The sequence below is a fragment of the Natator depressus genome, chromosome 1 (assembly GCF_965152275.1).
Source record: "Natator depressus isolate rNatDep1 chromosome 1, rNatDep2.hap1, whole genome shotgun sequence".
In the NCBI taxonomy this organism is placed as follows: domain Eukaryota; kingdom Metazoa; phylum Chordata; order Testudines; family Cheloniidae; genus Natator; species Natator depressus.
Genome location: NC_134234.1, coordinates 306,893,382 through 306,913,960, shown reverse-complemented (window position 1 = coordinate 306,913,960; position 20,579 = coordinate 306,893,382). Strand labels below are relative to the sequence as shown.

Here is a 20,579-nt window from a genome sequence, read left to right as displayed (position 1 = left end):
AATCTTCTAAGTGCAGCAATTTTGTCTTCAAACAATGGTATATTTTTAAATTCTGTGCTTTCACAAACCTCAAGGTGTTTTGCTTGATCTGGCTCAAATACACGGCATGCACGAAGAAAGTGGCAGCAGATGGGTGACAGTGGGAGGTTGAGTCAGTGTCCATGTATGACACCTTTTTTGTTTGTTTGTTTGAGCTTTCCAAGAGTGCTGGTTTTGCTGCTGGGTGTTGGCAAGATTCAGAGCAGCTCTCTACCCACAATGCAGGGTCACACACTTAATTTTTGACTTCATAAGTATGAACTGTTAGCTCTTCATAAGCTGTAAGCATGTTCATGATTTGGGGTGCAAACTCTTTTAGAGCCTGCAGTTCTTCAATAAATGCTGCGGATTGGCAAGGATAACGATCTCTTGAAAACCTGAACTACTGCTATAACCATTCTCCTCTGTAAAAAATATGAAACATAATCCTCAGTTTGTCCAATGTGATAAAGGGCTGCATTGAACCAGCTGTTCCATATGGTTATTATGGGGGTTGGTAAGATGGAAGGACTTTGTGCTATTTCCATTAGAAACATGCAGAACTGGGCTTTTCTGGCAGGGCAGGCAGTGAAAGCATGTTTCACAGCCACAACTAATTCATTTACTTTCAAAAGTATCTTCCTCCTCAGATTGCCCAGAAGGTTAAGCAAATGTGCCATGCATGTAAGATATACAGCATTTAAAAACAAAGGTTTCAAACCTCAATCCCAAGCTTTTCCCATGTAGGTGGCATTATCGGTCACAAACTCAGTGATGGAATCAAACGGTATTGTGGATTTTTCAACAATTTCCCAAATTGCTTTGCTGACTGTTTTTAAATCAACTACTTCCAAAACTTTACAGTGTAACAAAAAAACATCCAGCTTGCGTTCACCTGCATTATCACTACTTGTGGGAATGGGACGGCAAGAATGTTAAGCACGCACCTTTCTTCAGCATTGGTAGTTTCATCTGCAACAATGCTAATTCATTCACAGGACTGCAACTTTTCTTTTAAATTCTTCAAAATGCCAGTCAAACATTTTGGGGAGGTAAAACTTTCTAAGTTGATCTGCACTTGGTATAACACCTACCTTGCTCTCTAAAAACCTTCTCACAGTTTTGGATTGTTGAGGGTATTCAGGGGCATATTTGCAGCAGAGAAGACTTCTGTTAACCTGAACACTACATTTCTCCTGTAAAGCTGCTCTTCGGTCTTGGTATTAAACAGCTTTCTGCTTTTTTTTTAAAATTTCTATCTTCATCCATTTGTAATACCTCTCATTTGCGCTTATGAGTTGCACTTCCAATATACTTATCACAGGTTTCAGAGTAACAGCTGTGTTAGTCTGTATTCGCAAAAAGAAAATGAGTACTTGTGGCACCTTAGAGACTAACCAATTTATCTGAGCATAAGCTTTCGTGAGCTACAGCTCACTTCATCGGATGCATACTGTGGAAAGTACAGAAGATCTTTTTATACACACAAACCATGAAAAAATGGATGTTTACCACTACAAAAGGTTTCCTCTCCCCCACCTCGCACTCCTGCTGGTAATAGCTTATCTAAAGTGATCACTCTCCTTACAATGTGTATGATAATCAAGGTGGGCCATTTCCAGCACAAATCCAGGGTTTAACAAGAACGTCTTGGGGGGGGGGGGAGGGAGGGAGGGTAGGAAAAAACAAGGGGAAATAGGTTACCTTGCATAATGACTTAGCCACTCCCAGTCTCTATTCAAGCCTAAGTTAATTGTATCCAATTTGCAAATGAATTCCAATTCAACAGTCTCTTGCTGGAGTCTGGTTTTGAAGTTTTTCTGTTGTAATATCGCAACTTTCATGTCTGTAATCGCGTGACCAGAGAGATTGAAGTGTTCTCCGACTGGTTTATGAATGTTATAATTCTTGACATCTGATTTGTGTCCATTTATTCTTTTACGTAGAGACTGTCCAGTCTGACCAACGTACATGGCAGAGGGGCATTGCTGGCACATAATGGCATATATCACATTGGTGGATGTGCAGGTGAACGAGCCTCTGATAGTGTGGCTGATGTGATTAGGCCCTGTGATGGTGTCCCCTGAATAGATATGTGGGCACAGTTGGCAACGGGCTTTGTTGCAAGGATAGGTTCCTGGGTTAGTGGTTCTGTTGTGTGGTATGTGGTTGCTGGTGAGTATTCGCTTCAGGTTGGGGAGCTGTCTGTAGGCAAGGACTGGCCTGTCTCCCAAGATTTGTGAGAGTGTTGGGTCATCCTTCAGGATAGGTTGTAGATCCTTAATAATGCGTTGGAGGGGTTTTAGTTGGGGGCTGAGGGTGACGGCTAGTGGCGTTCTGTTATTTTCTTTGTTAGGCCTGTCCTGTAGTAGGTGACTTCTGGGAACTCTTCTGGCTCTATCAATCTGTTTCTTCACTTCCGCAGGTGGGTATTGTAGTTGTAAGAATGCTTGATAGAGATCTTGTAGGTGTTTGTCTCTGTCTGAGGGGTTGGAGCAAATGCGGTTGTATCGCAGAGCTTGGCAGTAGACAATGGGTCGTGTGGTGTGGTCAGGGTGAAAGCTGGAGGCATGTAGGTAGGCATAGAGGTCAGTAGGTTTCCGGTATTGGGTGGTGTTTAAGTGACTATTGCTTATTTGCACCATAGTGTTCAGGAAGTGGATCTCTTGTGTGGACTGGACCAGGCTGAGGTTGATGGTGGGATGGAAATTGTTGAAATCGTGGTGGAATTCCTCAAGTGCTTCTTTTCCATGGATTCAGATGATGATGATGTCATCAGTGTAGCGCAAGTAGAGTAGGGGCGTTAGGGGACGAGAGCTGAGGAAGCGTTGTTCTAAGTCAGCCATACAAATGTTGGCATACTGTGGGGCCATGCAGGTACCCATAGCAGTGCCGCTGATTTGAAGGTATACATTGTCCCCAAATGTAAAATAGTTATGGGTAAGGACAAAGTCACAAAGTTCAGCCACCAGGTTTGCCGTGACATTATCGGGGATACTGTTCCTGACGGCTTGTAGTCCATCTTTGTGTGGAATGTTCGTGTAGAGGGCTTCTACATCCATAGTGGCCAGGATGGTGTTATCAGGAAGATCACCGATGGACTGTAGTTTCCTCAGGAAGTAAGTGGTGTCTCGAAGGTAGCTGGGAGTGCTGGTAGCGTAGGGCCTGAGGAGGGAGTCTACATAGCCAGACAATCCTGCTGTCAGGGTGCCAATGCCTGAGATGATGGGGCGCCCAGGATTTCCAGGTTTATGGATCTTGGGTAGTAGATAGAATATCCCAGGTTGGAGTTCCAGGGGTGTGTCTGTGAGGATTTGATCTTGTGCTTTTTCAGTTTCTTGAGCAAATGCTGTAGTTTCTTTTGGTAACTCTCTACAAGCCATTACCCTCTGATCCCACTGAAAGTGGTGCTGGAGAGCTGCCGAGCAGCCTCTTGTTCATATTCTGACCTATTCATGATGACAACAGCACCTCCTTTGTCAGCCTTTTTGATTATGTCAGAGTTGTTTCTAAGGCTGTGGATGGCATTGTGTTCTGCACGACTGAGGTTGTGGGGCAAGTGATGCTGCTTTTCCACAATTTCAGCCCGTGCACGTCGGCGTAAGCACTCTATGTAGAAGTCCAGTCTGCTATCTCGACCTTCAGGAGGAGTCCACCTAGAATCCTTCTTTTTGTAGTGTTGGTAGGGAGGTCTCTGTGGATTAGTATGTTGTTCAGAGGTGTGCTGGAAATATTCCTTGAGTCGGAGATGTCGAAAATAGGATTCTAGGTCACCACAGAACTGTATCATGTTCGTGGGGGGGGGGGGGGGGGGAGGGGCAGAAGGAGAGGCCCCGAGATAGGACAGCTGCTTCTGCTGGGCTAAGAGTATAGTTGGATAGGTTAACAATATTGCTGGGTGGGTTGAGGGAACCATTGCTGTAGCCCCTTGTGGCATGTAGTAGTTTAGAAAGTTTAGTGTCCTTTTTCTTTTGTAGAGAAGCAAAGTGTGTGTTGTTAATTGGGGACAATGTATACCTTCAAATCAGCGGCACTGCTATGGGTACCCGCATGGCCCCACAGTATGCCAACATTTGTATGACTGACTTAGAACAACGCTTCCTCAGCTCTCGTCCCCTAACGCCCCTACTCTACTTGCGCTACACTGATGACATCTTCATCATCTGGACCCATGGAAAAGAAGCACTTGAGGAATTCCACCACGATTTCAACAATTTCCATCCCACCATCAACCTCAGCCTGGTCCAGTCCACACAAGAGATCCACTTCCTGAACACTATGGTGCAAATAAGCAATAGTCACTTAAACACCACCCAATACCGGAAACCTACTGACCTCTATGCCTACCTACATGCCTCCAGCTTTCACCCTGACCACACCACACGACCCATTGTCTACTGCCAAGCTCTGCGATACAACCGCATTTGCTCCAACCCCTCAGACAGAGACAAACACCTACAAGATCTCTATCAAGCATTCTTACAACTACAATACCCACCTGCGGAAGTGAAGAAACAGATTGATAGAGCCAGAAGAGTTCCCAGAAGTCACCTACTACAGGATAGGCCTAACAAAGAAAATAACAGAACGCCACTAGCCGTCACCCTCAGCCCCCAACTAAAACCCCTCCAATGCATTATTAAGGATCTACAACCTATCCTGAAGGATGACCCAACACTCTCACAAATCTTGGGAGACAGGCCAGTCCTTGCCTACAGACAGCCCCCCAACCTGAAGCGAATACTCACCAGCAACCACATACCACACAACAGAACCACTAACCCAGGAACCTATCCTTGCAACAAAGCCCGTTGCCAACTGTGCCCACATATCTATTCAGGGGACACCATCACAGGGCCTAATCACAGCAGCCACACTATCAGAGGCTCGTTCACCTGCACATCCACCAATGTGATATATGCCATCATGTGCCAGCAATGCCCCTCTGCCATGTACATTGGTCAAAGTGGACATTCTCCACGTAAAAGAATAAATGGACACAAATCAGATGTCAAGAATTATAACATTCATAAACCAGTCGGAGAACACTTCAATCTCTCTGGTCACGCGATTACAGACATGAAAGTTGTGATATTACAACAGAAAAACTTCAAAACCAGACTCCAGCGAGACACTGTTGAATTGGAATTCATTTGCAAATTGGATACAATTAACTTAGGCTTGAATAGAGACTGGGAGTGGCTAAGTCATTATGCAAGGTAACCTATTTCCCCTTGTTTTTTCCTACCTTCCCCCCCCCCAAGACGTTCTTGTTAAACCCTGGATTTGTGCTGGAAATGGCCCACCTTGATTATCATACACACTGTAAGGAGAGTGATCACTTTAGATAAGCTATTACCAGCAGGAGTGCGGGGTGGGGGAGAGGAAACCTTTTGTAGTGGTAAACATCCATTTTTTCATGGTTTGTGTGTATAAAAAGATCTTCTGTACTTTCCACAGTATGCATCCGATGAAGTGAGCTGTAGCTCACGAAAGCTTATGCTCAAATAAATTGGTTAGTCTCTAAGGTGCCACAAGTACTCCTTTTCTTTATACTTATCACAGCCAGCCTCTCTCATAAAATCAACAGGTACACTGCATGACATACAAAATAACTTTCCTCCACTTTCACGGAATGTACTGCTCTGGTTACTGCTTAGCGCTTAATTTTGCTACTTTGCTAATTTTTTTTTGTTTGCTGTTGTTCTCCTAGTCTAATTTCAAATTAACCGCTATAACCCCTTCTTTTACAAGATGCATGACTCTTACTTTTGAAATTCAATGAAGGCCACATGATGAAACATTCTTAGTTACTGTTGCTGGAAGACTGCATTCACCACCACTCACTTTGTTTACAAACAAATGTTAGTAAGTTTATTTTGGTTTTTTTTCCATATACTTCTAGCTCTTACAAGTAAAAAAATTAAACAGTTTTACAGGGATGGAATGGTGCATTTTAAGGCATTCTCGCAGCGTCAAACTGAAACAAATGGCAAAATTCACCGATTCTATGACAGTAGTGACCTCTGTAATATAATCGTATCCACAAGTATGGTTAATTCTTCTTTTTTGGGGCCAGAGACTAAATGTTGAAAAAAGCTACTCCATGTTTTAAAGCTTTTTTTGTTTTAAGGTTTAAAGCAATGTCTACCAAGTTAAATTCAACATATAACCATGATGGAAAGCAGGCAGTCACACAAAAGAGGTAAATGATTGAGAAATATCTGTAGGTGGCGGGGACTGAAAGTGGAAGTTGGCAATATTACAAAAAATATTTAAATCATTGATATGTAAAGAGATACATGAAGAAGCTTACACAACTGCATTGACTCCTCTGCAATAGCGCTCCCACATGCTTCGAAACCTTGGCTGTCCCCCAATGTCCCATACCTGGAGGGGAAAAAAGGCTTCCGATGTTATTCTGAATATACCGTTAGCATGAACAGAGATTTAGAAATTAGAACAGAAGTCTTAAGTTAAATTTTAATGTCTATAAAGATGAAGTTGTTCAATCACATTAACAACGTTATGTGTGAGGGTAAGGAGACTGGAAGAAAGGATGCATTAGCCCTCCAATGTCATGAAGGACAGACAGTAAAAAGCTGGGTGGGGAGGAGAATGAGCCAGTGTAATGATGGACTAATCTGGCTACCTCTATTATCTCAATAGCTTTCACATTTGATCGCTGACGAGGCTTTTAAAGATATGAGGTCAAGACAATCAGAAGAAGAAAGAAAATGATAGTCAACTGCAAAGTTGGAGAACCACTCAGTGATAAGACATATGACTAATCAGTTCACCACATGAAAAGAAAAGCTCAAATATACATACATTCTACTTAAAAGAGTTTAATAGGTTGAAAATAATCACTCAGGCCACAATCCTGCAAACACTTATGCACATGCTTAACTGTAAGCATGTGAGTAGCCCCACTGACTTCAATGGAAGCAAAGGCTACTGGAGTTCTTTGAGATGTTTTTTCATTATGGGTGCTCCATGTCAGGTGTGTGCGCCCATGAACCTCTGATCATAGATTTTGGTAGCATTGTCTGAGTGGTCCATCCCCTGTACAGTCTCATGTCCCAGTCTGAGGGTATAGCAGGGACAGCAGACCCGATGACACTTGAATCCCTTCTCCAAGATGAAATCCTGCCAGAAGCAAGGACTCTGAAGCAGATGGGAAGGAAGGTGGGTAGTGGAGCATCCATAGGGACAAAACAGCTCAAAGAACTCCAGTTACTGTACAAGTAAGTAACCTCTCCTTCTTCTTTGAGTAGTTGTCCCTATGGGTACTCCACTTCAGGTGATTCTCAAGCAGTGTCCAAACTATGGGGACAGGTGCTGAGGAGTTCAATCTAGTACAGATTGAAGAACAGCCATTTGAAAGACTGCATCTGCCCTGGAAGCATACACAATAGTGTAGTGCTGCAAAAAGATGTGAATGGATGCCAAGGTGGCAGCTTTATCATAGTCTGCGATGGGAGTGTTCTTAAACAGGGCGACAGAGGTGGGCTGCACCCTGGTGAATGGGCAGCCATCCTAGAAGGGGCATCACACGCCAGAGATTTTTTAGCATAACATTATGCAAACTGAGATCCATTTTGATAGCCTTTGGGTGGAAACAGGGGTTGCCTTCATTGTGTCCATGAAAGAGACAAAAAGCTTAAGAGAGGCCTTAAAGGGCATATTTCTTTGTAGGTATATCATGAGAGCTCCAAAGCGTGAAGACTAACTTCTTCCCTAGAGTTGTGAGGTTTAGAGTAGAAGACTTACAATTGAATGTCTTGGTTAATATGGAAGCCAGAGGAGATCTTTGCCAGGAAATGAGGATGAGGGCATAGTCACTTTGTCCTGGTAAAATACCACATAGGATGGATCCTCCACAAGGGCTCCTAATCCACTACTCTCTTATGAGCAAGGAGGTTTTGAAAGAGAAATAGAGGAGTGAATGTCTTTATGGGTTTTAGCATGGTCTCCTTAAGACACTGAGAATGAGATTAAGGTCCCAAGGCACCATAGGGTCTCTGATGTGTGGGAAGAAGTTGGTGAAGCCCTTAATGAACCTAGACATCATGGGATACACAAACACTGAAACCTCATCAACAGATAGGTGAAAAGCTATAATAGCTGCTAGGTGGACTTTGATGGAGCTGAGCGACAAACCTGAGGTTTTTAAACTCAGCAGGTAGTCAAATATGTGACTGAGACGTGACTTGGAAGGAGACAATGCCTGCTGGTTTGTCCAGGAGTGGAACTGCTTCCATTTTTGCATGTAAGTCTCTCTCATGGACAGTTTCCTACTAGTCAACAGTACGTTCCATACTTTGAAAGATCAATCCATTTCTATGCCCAAGAACCTCCAGGAGACAGGCCTCAAGATGTAGTATGGGGAGACTGTGGTGGCTCAGTCTCCCTGATCCCGGAGTCATTAGGTCTGCTGTCAGAAGTCCGAGAAGAGGTGGCCATAATGACAGATGAATCAGGTCTGAGAACCGTATCTACCTTGCCCAAGCTGGTGCTACAAAGATGATCTCAAATTTCTTGTTTTATCTTGTTCAAGACTTGAAGAAGCAACAGTGTGGGGGGACAAGCATAGAGCAAAATTTGTGGCAAAGAGATGAGGAAAGCATCTCCACTAGAGCAGTGGTCCACTCCCCCTCCCCCGAATCATGGTTGGGAGCCGGGGCTGGGGCCACATCCAGGAGTGGAACCAAGGCTGGGGCCAGGAACCAAGGCCGTGGATAGGTGGTACTCCCTTCCTGCCCCCCATGGGGGCTGACCTGGGTCCCACCACATACTCTTAATATTTCTATACACCCCTAGGGAGTGTGCCCCACAGGTTGGGGACCACTGTATTAGGGAACCGTGGCTGTGTCCTCCCCTTGAGCAAAATTTGTGGCACTTTGCAAAGAGGTCTATCTCCAGGAATCCCCCAGGCGAAGAATATTTCCTATTGGATTGGATTGTTTGGCTCCAATTCGTGATCCTAGCAAAATGTGTTTGTTATAGTTCTGCAGACCTGATCGACATCTCAGCAGTATACCTACTTGGTGATTTATGCACCAGTTCCACAATTTTATTGCCTGGTGGTTTATGTAATACATGGCCACTCTGTTGTCTGTCATGATCCTGACTAACCTGCCCTCCATTATGTGTAATAAGTGGCTGCATGAACAATGAACTGATGTGTATAGCAGATTCCTGAAAAGTCCATCTGTCCTGAGCCATAGGGTCCTGGAGGTGAGTCCCTCAGCCTAACAGGGAGATATCTGTGGTTATAATCCTTATTGGGGTAGGATGCGAGAGTGGGACAAACTCTGTAAGGACTCTTGCACCCACTCGGACAAGTTGTATTTGTTCAGTATGTAGACAGTCCTGAACCAGGCTGGAAGACATCAGGAATGCAGTCTGGCATGAGGTGTTACGAATGTACAGGTTGCCATACAACCCAGTAATTGCAGCCAGGTACTCGCTATGGCTTGGGGGCTCAGCTGGAGCCTGGAGATCAGGTTGGACACAGTGATGAACCTGTCCATAGGTAAGCAAGCCCTGGCAATCATGGAATCCACAGTGGCCCGATGAACTCAATGCACTGAATGGGTATCAGAGTGGATTTCTCCATACTAAGCCTCAGCACCAGTGAGTAGAAAAGGGCATAGGTCTTGTTGGTTGTGGACTGAACCTCAAGGAATGACCAACCATTGAAGAGTCACTCATCTGGACTGGGGAAGACCATTATACCCAATTGTAGTTAGGCTGCCACTACTGAAAAGACCTTCATAAAGACTCTTTTGGGCAAGTTGAGAAGCAAAAAGGAAGCACTCACCACTGACAGTGCTCATTGCCAATAAACTGCAAGAAGGGTTTGTGAGTTGGATGCACCACTATGTGAAAATATGAATCCTAAAGGTGGAGGGCCACAAACCAGTCCCATGGATCAAACAATGGTATTATTGTTGGTAGGGTTACTGTCCTGAACCTCTGCTTTTGGATGAATGTGCTCAAAGCTCTGAGATCCAGGATTGGTCTCCATCCTCCTCTATTTGAGTACCAGAAGGTATCTGGAGTAGATTATTTTCCCAATGAAGGAAGGGGAACTGGTTTGATAACCCCCAGGAGCAGATGGGACTCTTTTTTCTACCTTATGTGGGGTAGAAAAAGGGTAATTTTAAAATTTTTGGATGACAAGTAATTTTATTTTAAAAATTAGTAAAGATATTTTAGTCCTGAGAAACAAGAAATGCTAGGTCAGCTTTTATTGTTTCTCTTAAAGCCAACTCAGTGGGGTGACTCCCACTACTTAGTCACAGGAGTTCTTTTACATACCTTAGAGAACACAGTGATCAAGACTAAGCAAAATAATCACAATTATTAATCATGGCTATTATTATTATTAAAGAAAGGAAAATAAAACATTAAACAAAATAGCAGAAATGACAGAATACAAGCAATAAACTGGTGACTACAGTTACAATCTCTTATGTATGTCTGTGGACAGCTTTAACACCATTGACTTCCTGAGGAAACTACAATCCATCGTGATCTTCCTGAAAACACCATTCTAGCCACTATGGATGCAGAAGCCCTCTACACCAACATTACACACAAAGATGAACTACAAGCCGTCAGGAACAGTATCCCCGATAATGTCACGGCAAACCTGGTGGCTGAACTTTGTCACTTTGTCCTCACCCATAACTATTTCACATTTGGGGACAATGTATACCTTCAAATCAGCGGCACTGCTATGGGTACCTGCATGGCCCCACAATATGCCAACATTTTTATGGCTGACTTAGAACAACGCTTCCTCAGCTCTTGTCCCCTAATGCCCCTCCTCTACTTGCGCTACACTGATGACATCTTCATCATCTGGACCCATGGAAAAAAAGCCCTTGAGGAATTCCACCATGATTTCAATTTCCATCCCACCATCAACCTCAGCCTGGACCAGTCCACACAAGAGATCCACTTCCTGAACACTATGGTGCAAATAAGCAATAGTCACCTAAACACCACCCAATACCGGAAACCTACTGACCGCTATACTTACCTACATGCCTCCAGCTTTCATCCAGACCACACCACACGATCCATTGTCTACAGCCAAGCTCTACGATACAACCGCATTTGCTCCAACCCCTCAGACAGAGGCAAACACCTACAAGATCTCTATCAAGCATTCTTATAACTACAACGACCACCTGCTGAAGTGAAGAAACAGATTGACAGAGCCAGAAGAGTACCCAGAAGTTACTTACTACAGGACAGGCCCAACAAAGAAAATAACAGAATGCCACTAGCCATCACCTTCAGCCCCCAACTAAAACCTCTCCAACGCATCATCAAGGATCTCACCCACCCACTCCTGCGAAAAACCTCTCACCTATGTCCGAGCTATTGAAGTATTCAAATCGTGGTTTAAAGACTTCAAGGAGCAGAGAATCCTCCAGCAAGTGACCCGTGCCCCATGCTACAGAGGAAGGCGAAAAACCTCCAGGGCCTCTTCTAATCTGCCCTGGAAGAAAATTCCTTCCCGACCCAAATATGGCCATCAGCTAAACCCTGAGCGTATGGGCAAGATTCACCAGCCAGATACCCAGGAAAGAATTTTCTGTAGTAACTCAGATCCCACCCCATCTAACATCCCATCACAGGCCATTGGGCCTATTTACCATGAATATTTAAAGATCAATTAATTACCAAAATCATGTTATCCCATCATACCATCTCCTCCATAAACTTATCAAGTTTAATCTTAAAGCCAGATGGATCTTTTGTCCCCACTGCTTCCTTTGGAAGGCTATTCCAAAACTTCACTCCTCTGATGGTTAGAAACCTTCGTCTAATTTCAAGTCTAAACTTCCCAATGACCAGTTTATATCCATTTGTTCTTGTGTCCACATTGGTAATGAGCTTAAATAACTCCTCTCCCTCTCTGGTATTTAACCCTCTGATATATTTATAGAGAGCAATCATATCTCCCCTCAACCTTCTTTTAGTTAGGCTAAACAAGCCAAGCTCCTTGAGTCTCCTTTCATAAGACAAGTTTTCCATTCCTCGGATCATCCTAGTAGCCCTTCTCTGTACCTGTTCCAGTTTGAATTCATCCTTCTTAAACATGGGAGACCAGAACTGCACACAGTATTCCAGGTGAGGTCTCACCAGTGCCTTGTATAACGGTACTAAAACCTCCTTATCCCTACTGGAAATACCTCGCCTGATGCATCCCAAGACCGCATTAGCTTTTTTCTCCCTGTTAACCAATTCCTTATCCACCTTTCAATTTTCATATTGATCCCCATCTTTTCCAATTTAACTAATAATTCCCTATGTGGCACGGTATCAAATGCCTTACTGAAATCTAGGTAAATTAGATCCACTGCATTTCCTTTGTCTAAAAAAATCTGTTACTTTCTCAAAGAAGGAGATCAGGTGGTTTGGCACGATCTACCTTTTGTAAAACCATGTTGTATTTTACCCCATTTACCATTGACCTCAATGTCCTTAACTACTTTCTCCTTCAAAATTTTTTTTAAGACCTTGCATACTACAGATGTCTAACTAACAGGCCTGTAGTTATCCGGATCACTTTTTTTTCCTTTCTTACAAATAGGAACTATGTTAGCAATTCTCCAATCATACGGTACAAACCCTGAGTTTACAGATTCATTAAAAATTCTTGCTAATGGGTCTGCAATTTCATGTGCCAATTCCTTTAATATTCTTGGATGAAGATTATCTGGGCTCCCCGATTTAGTCCCATTAAACTGTTCGAGTTTCGCTTCTTCCTCAGATATGGTAATATCTACCTCCATATCCTCATTCCCATTTGTCATGCTACCATTATCCCTAAGATACTCTTAAGCCTTATTAAAGACTGAGATAAAGTATTTGTTTAGATATTGGGCCATGCCTAGATTATCCTTGACCTCCGCTACATCCTCAGTGTTTAGCGGTCCCACTTATTCTTTCTTTGTTTTCTTCTTATTTATATGGCTATAGAACCTTTTACTATTGGTTTTAATTCCCTTTGCAAGGTCCAACTCTACTTGACTTTTTGCCTGTCTCACTTTATCCCTACATGTTCTGACCTCAATAAGGTAGCTTTCCTTGCTGATCCCTCCCATCTTCCACTCCCTGTATGCTTTCTGCTTTTTCTTAATCACCTCTCTGAGATGCTTGCTCATCCAGCTTGGTCTACAACTCCTGCCTATGAATTTTTTCCCCTTTCTTGGGATGCAGGCTTCCGATAGCTTCTGCAGCTTTGATTTAAAGTAATCCCAGGCCTCCTCTGCCTTTAGATCCGTAAGTTCTTCAGTCCAATCCACTTCCCTAACTAATTTCCTTAATTTTTGAAAGTCAGCCCTTTTGAAATCAAAAACCCTAGTTGCAGACTTATTTTTGTTAATCCTTCCGTTCAGTTTGAACTGAATTAGCTCATGATCACTTGAACCAAGATTGTCCCCTACAACCATTTCTTCTATGAGGTCCTCACTACTCACCAAAACCAAATCTAAAATGGCATTCCCTCTAGTCGGTTCAGCAACTACTTGCTGAAGGAATCCATCAGCTATCACATCTAGGAAAATCTGAGCCCTATTATTATTACTAGCACTCGTCCTCTAGTCTATATCTGAGAAGTTAAAGTCTCCCATGATCACGGAGTTTCCATTAGTATTTACTTCATTAAAAACACTAAAGAGGGCTCTATCCATATCCAAATTAGATCCCGGCGGTCTATAGCACACCCCAAGCACTATCCCAGGGGAGGCTCCAGTAGTTTTCTTCCTCAATGTAATTTTTGCCCAGACGGACTCTGTCTTATCCATTCAATCGCTGTAGCTTGGAGTAAAAATGAGAATCTGAGATACAAAGATATCAGTTCCACCCTATCCAGTGATACAGTATACCTGATCTATGCAATATTTCTTCAGATATATGAACATTAGTCTAATCAGCAGAATCATCCTGAAACACTGGAAAGACAAGTTATCTCCAACTGAGTATGAATCAGTTTTCTCAATAAATCTGTTGGCAGTCCATTGGAGAATGGCATACAGGATGCAAAATGGTACGAATGTATTTGATAGGATTTGGAAAACATTTAATCTATAACTGGAGACACTGACGTTATCGCTAATAGGGAAAGAAAACAGACAAAATTGATTAACTAGGAAAATGGGTAGTGTATGAACTGCAATCTGTACTCCTTTACCTATCCAAATAAAAATGATTAGGTAACTATTGTTCATACTAGTACCATCATTGAATACAATGTAGTCATGTGAAACAATATTTCACATGACTACATTTCCACCAGGCAATACATCAGAGAACACTACGTTCTTTGAAATAATTCCTGGCCCTTTGAAGAACCCTGCCGTCAATTTTCTGTAGGTGGATGAAGTCCTAACTCTATGACATTTTTCCAGTTAGGTAACAAGATAAGCAATATTGTGTTACTTCTGAGAGAAACAAGAGTAATTTTCCCAGACACACAATTTATGCACTATATTTTTAAAATTTAATCATGATACTCTTCTCTAATGATCAAATGGAAACATATTTAGGGCCTGAGTCTCAAAAACAGCTGAGCATACAAAGCTCCTGAAAAAAAGGCCAAGAGTACATTAACAGAAAGCGGTATTACTCAGTGGCAATGCAGATCTTAGTACATCATCATGGACATGTATGGTGGCCAGAAAAAGGGCATGCTGCCAGAATTTTCAAAAACTGGACTTTTCAGAGGGGACAAAAGGAAACTCTATTCCCATTAAACAAAATTGACATTAATGGTGCCTCAACCCACACTGATTTTGGGTGACAGTGCATACCCACTTCTGCCATGGCTCATGAAACTGCTCCTAGATTATACAAACCCAGTGAGATGCTGATTCAGTTAATAAAATAAAAATTTCAGAAGCGCCAAAAGTTCGTTTAAAAAAAAGAAATCTGCAGAACCATTTCAAAATTTCATTTCATTTAGAAGTGTTGATTTGGACATTCAAAACATTTCATTTCAACTCGAACAAAAATTTGTTGCATTTTCATTTCAGGGGGGGAAAAAAAAACCCACCCATCAGTTTCGGTTCAAAAGGAACCTATCCATCCTCCATCTCTTCTCCTGCTCCTCCCCCACAAATTTGGCCACCAAACCAAAAAATGTGTTATTCGCTCAGCTTTATTTGGGAGACTGAAAGCAGGACAGGAAGGGCTGTTGGCCTACAGAGATGGGTCAGTAATTAATGTAGTGATTATCAATTTGTCTGCTGAGTTTTGAATAACGTATATTAAAGCAAAGATGAGGTCTTTATTATTAAACAACAGTGAAAAGGCAGCAGGACTCACAGCACTATATACTCCATGGGAACGAGAAGTTGTTGCAGCAGTAGTTAAGCAGTCAGAGAAGGAGGGCTGGCAATGACAGCTTGAGCTCTCCTGGACAGTTCGAGCTCTCCTGGACAGTTCACAACTAGAGCCCTGTGCTGATACCAATTTATATCCGCAGATGTGGATATAAATTGGTATCCGTGGAACTGCAGGGCTCTCCCAGGAACCACAGCGGTGAAAGGAGCAGAACATGGAGCCAGCGCCCCAAGCCAGCAGCTCTTCTGGCACGGCTGTACCACCTCTAGCCCCGGCCCTGCCCCTGCCCTTCTATGCAGCTGTCTGCATCTCCTGTCTGGGGGCACGTGCACCGCTTGAACACAAGAGCTGACCAGGGACAGCTGCCAGTGAGCCTGGTGCCTGTCCCAGTGGGCTGTGCTGGAGGCACTGCTGGCACGGGCTGCTGGCTCCTGGGAGTGGCAGCCCCACATTCTGCTCCTTTCACCGCTGTGGTTCCTGGGAAAGACTTGCGGTTCTGCAGATACCGATTTCTATCCAAGGATATCTGCATTCATGGGTATAAATTTCTATCCATGCAGGGCTCTATTCACAACTTTTTCCACATGCCCACAGTTGCTCCCCCCATTCAGGTGTGGGGTCTACCGAGTAGTTCTCCCGCTCCTGCTTCTGGGGCTGAACTCAGGATTTACTCACTCTGTCCCTCCCACCCATACCCTAGTTCAGCAGGGCAAAGAGGCCCAAGACAGTTGAGATTGAACCTCCACCCAATCCTTCTCTGAAATTCATCTGTTGTGTTCCTCCCCCTCCAACAGTTCAATTCTCAGTCTTTAGTCCAGTGGTTCTCTATCAGGGGTACACATACCTCTGGGGGCAGGTACACAGAGGTCTTTCAGGGGGTACATCAACTCATCTAGATATTCGCCTAGTTTTACAACAAGCTATATAAAAAGCACTAGTGAAGCCAGAACAAACTAAAATTTCATAAAATGACTTGTTTATACTGCTCTATATACTATACGCTCAAATGTAAGTACAATATTTATATTCTAATTGATTTTATAATTATACGGTAAAAATGAGAAAGCAAACAATTTTTCAGTAATAGTGTGCTGTGACACTTTTGTATTTTTATGTCTGATTTTGTAAGCAAGTAGTTTTTAAGTGAGGTGACACTTGGGGGTACGCAAAACTCCTGCAAGGGATACAGTAGTCTGGAAAGGTTGAGAGCCACTGTGCCCCCAGTGGCTATTAGTCTATTCTGTGCCCCAGTTTCATCAATTACATTCTCTCCCTAAATCCCATATTTCTCTGTCCCATAACCCCAAGACCAAACACTACATTCTGATGGCCCAAGCCCTAGCTGTTCATCCACAAAATTCCTCATTATATAGGATAGGAATCGGGGGGGGGGGAGACTTCTGGTCACCCTATCTCTCCTTCTCAAATTCCTCCTTTGCTTTGTTCCCCTCTATTCCATCCACCCACTTCTACCTAGTCCAGTACTGACTACCCCTGAGCTGAAAAATCATGACAGAACAACAAACAAAAACAAAAAAAAATCATGAGATTACAAAACTCACAATTTTTGAGCTATACTCCCATTGCCTTTTTGGTCTGTTTTCTGAACTCATGGGGGTGCGGGAGGGGGGAGATGTGCGCGCACACTTCACATTTGGGAGGACCTACTCCCTTTTACTCCTAGTTGATAGGTGGGACACTTCAACACCTTTCCCTGATCCCCTCCCCATGCACTGTTCTGTGGTTCTTCATCCGTGCCCTGCTCCCTATAGGCCCCTCCATCCAATGGGCATTATTCCGTCTCATGCTCTCCACTTCCGTTGGGCACAGACCCAGCCTTGCGCCTCCCCCATCACCAGATGTTGGCCTTGTCCCAGCACCTTCTCTCCCCTCAATCCCTGGCACACACTGCTCAGTTCCTCCTCCCAAATCACTATCCCTGCCCAGATCCCTCTCCACTCCCCATTATGGCCGCTGCCTGGCCCATTCTGTGCTGAAGCTTAGTTGCAGCAAAGGAACTGGATCCCCACAGGATGTAAAGATGGGAAGCACACACACCTAGGATCACTTCCTTCTCTCACCCCTCTCTTCCAACCAGGGCCAGATTATGACACGCTGAGGCCCTAAGCTATGGTCCTGCTTTGAGCAGGGGACTGGACTAGAGGACCTTCTGAGGTCTCTTCCAACCCTAATATTCTATGATTCTGTGATTTTAAGTATAAGAAGTCCCATACCATTAAAAAAAAAAAGGAATTTATTATTTTCACAGAAAGGACATTGAATATATAAAACATGAAAGCTTTATATTTGCATCTATACAAAGGCTAAATTGTAAAAATAGAATAATCTTCATTTTCAGCAGCCCTCTCTGTAACGATGACATGACAGAAATCAATTTTAGACAAATTCTTTGAACTAATTGCATAAGTAAATCATACAATATACACAAATACTAAATAAAAAATACAGTAAATAATACAGTTTACTAGAAGAGTTCAGGAATTTTTTCTTCTCTGCTGGGGCATTTAAATTGTGGAATTCATTGTCTGAATACGCAATGAGACTCTTAGAGGATATAAGATGGCAAGAAGAGGCAATAAAGGATATGGGATGCGGATAACCCATAAGCTTAAAGCTCAACTATTAGTTATATTGATATGAATTACACCCAGGTAATAAGCAAGCCATCAGAAAATTGTATGCAGGTTGTATTTTTCCAATAATTTGATTTGTTTTGTTTTTATAGAAGGTTATGCTGAATTATCTAAGATTGGTACTAAAATTAGTAGCAGAAAGTTTTTATTGTAACAAGTAAAAAATTTAATGTTATATTATAAACATTGAGATTTATATATCTATACAACAAAAATAATATTTTTATTAATATATATATTATATATGCTGAAAACCTGTGTTATTTTACCAGGATATTTCTGTGAAAGTTAGTGCTATTTTGTCTATGTACTCACAGGAAAACAAGAGAGGATATATAATTTTTTTACACCATGAATAAGGAAAATTATTATTCTTTTCACATGAATAAATGAAAAAATGTTTGATTAATTTTGCTAGGGAAACACAAAGTTTCTTCAGGCTATATATAAAATATATTTACAAACGTTTATTCCAATTTAATTTTTGCTACAAAACAATGAATTGTTGGAATTTTTCTTTTGCCATACTTAAAAATACAATCTATTATGCATAGGATATGTGATTTATAGAATCATAGGACTGGAAGGGACCTTGAGAGGTCATTTAGTCCAGTCCCCTGCCTCATGGGAGGACTAAATATTAGCTAGACCATTCCTGACAGGTGTTTGTCTAACCTGTTCTTAAAAATCTCCAGTGATGCAGATTCCACAACCTCCCTTGGCAATTTATTCCAGTGCTTAACCACCCTGAAAGTTAGGATTTTTTTCCTAATGTCCAATCTAAACCTCCCTTGCTACAATTTAAACCCATTGCTTCTTTTCCTATCCTTAGGGGTTAAGAAAACCCATTCTTCTCCCTCCTTCTTGTAACAACTTTTTACATAAATGAAAACTTATGTAATCGTCCCCGCCCTCTTCCCCCCCCCCGAGTCTTCTCTTTTCCAGACTAAACAAACCCAATGTTTTCAATCTTCCCTCATAGGTCATGTTTTCTAGACCTTTATCATTTTTGTCCCTCTTCTCTGGGCTTTCTCCAATTTGTCCACATCCTTCCTGAAACGTGGTACCCAGAACTGGACACCATACTCCAGTCTATATAAGTCTATTATATAAGTCTATATAAGAATTTTTACATAATATATTATAGGTAGTATGCGCTCTTGTGCACTCCAAACCTGGCGAGCAGAAAATCTCAGTCTTTTTTCTAGGCAGACCCCTCTCTTCACATTCGTTTCTCTATACTCTGTCTCCCCAGGACCACTAATTAATCTTGAGTAAACACCTCAGACATACAGAGTGACAAGAAGCTATATGCACGAAAGAGACAAAGAATGTACTAGAAAAAAGACTGGTAATCTCTAGACAGGCAATGAGAAAAACTAGCCTATATTCTAGCAAATATAATGATTATTATAGGCTTTAATAGCCTATAAATCATACATGCACATAGTTTGAAATAACTTGCTCACCAAGTACTCAGAATATTTTGATATATATGATATCTTTCTTCATTTCTCTCAAAACCCTCTATCCTTTCGTCAGCACTCTCGGATATTTACTGTGAAGTTCCCGAAACTGACGGAGGGAAGCCAACACAAATTTATCCTCAAGATCCACTCGACCCAAGTCCATAAGATGATCACCTGCAAACTCAATCATGTGAAGCATGGATAGCTCATGAAGCAGAAAGCGGCATGCACACTAAAATACACAATTGTACGTATGTACTGATCAAAAGAAGAAAGAACACACTAACATACGAGCACGAGCTTGGCAGGATTGCTTCACAACACTGCCATCTCTGCCCTCACATTCTTCCCGATTTTATCGGCAGTGAGATTATCTATTTATTTAACTAAGGTATGACGGTACGGTCAGAATTTTACCAGTAGCAGCTCGCCAACAAAACACTGCCTTAGGAGACCGATAGCAGACTTACTCATAGAAACACTAATTTTACAAGTGCAATTTTTGTTTTTTTCTCAGCCCCAGCCTCCCACCTGTCAATAATGAACAATTAGTGAAGGGTTCGGGTATTTGTGTAGTGTATATTTGTCATATTTGAATGAAAATGTCTATATTTAGAGAGCATCTTCTTTTTCCCATATCTCCTTTATTCATCAACCGATTTTGATAAAATTTGAAATGGAGTCAGTTTTTTCTTTATTAGAGGTTCCTCATATTGTGAGGCCCTAAGCAGTAGCTTAGTTATCTTATACCTTAATCTGGCACTGGTTCCCTGAGCTGCCTTCCCCTGGGGCTTCCATGCACTGCATAGGCAGCAGCTCAACTGAGGGAGCAGATTCCACAGCAAGTGGAGGGGCAGCCTCTCTGCCGGCAACAGCTAGAACTGCAGCTCAACCTGCCAGTGCCTGCCTCTGGTGGTTCCAGCCAGAACTGCAGCATCAGTTACAGCTCAGACAAAAATGTTAGAGTTCCCAGGATCTTCCAATGAGATTACAATAGACCAGTACCCACGCTGCAAAGTTGCTGGACTCACCAAAATACCACAAGAGCTGGCAACACAGCTGCCACCCC

The 20,579-nt window shown here is 42.5% G+C and overlaps 1 protein-coding gene across 2 annotated transcripts in view; it reads right to left on the bottom strand.

Moving 5' to 3' along the window:
- The window catches only part of LOC141987137 (ADP-ribosylation factor-like protein 8B), a 49,933-nt gene that overhangs the window by 9,324 nt on the left and 20,030 nt on the right, over positions 1 to 20,579 (bottom strand). For both annotated transcript variants that reach the window (XM_074952201.1, XM_074952210.1), the window contains exon 3: positions 6,335 to 6,408. In XM_074952201.1, the coding sequence (XP_074808302.1) occupies positions 6,335 to 6,408 (74 nt within the window). The remainder of the gene's footprint in view (positions 1 to 6,334; positions 6,409 to 20,579) is intronic.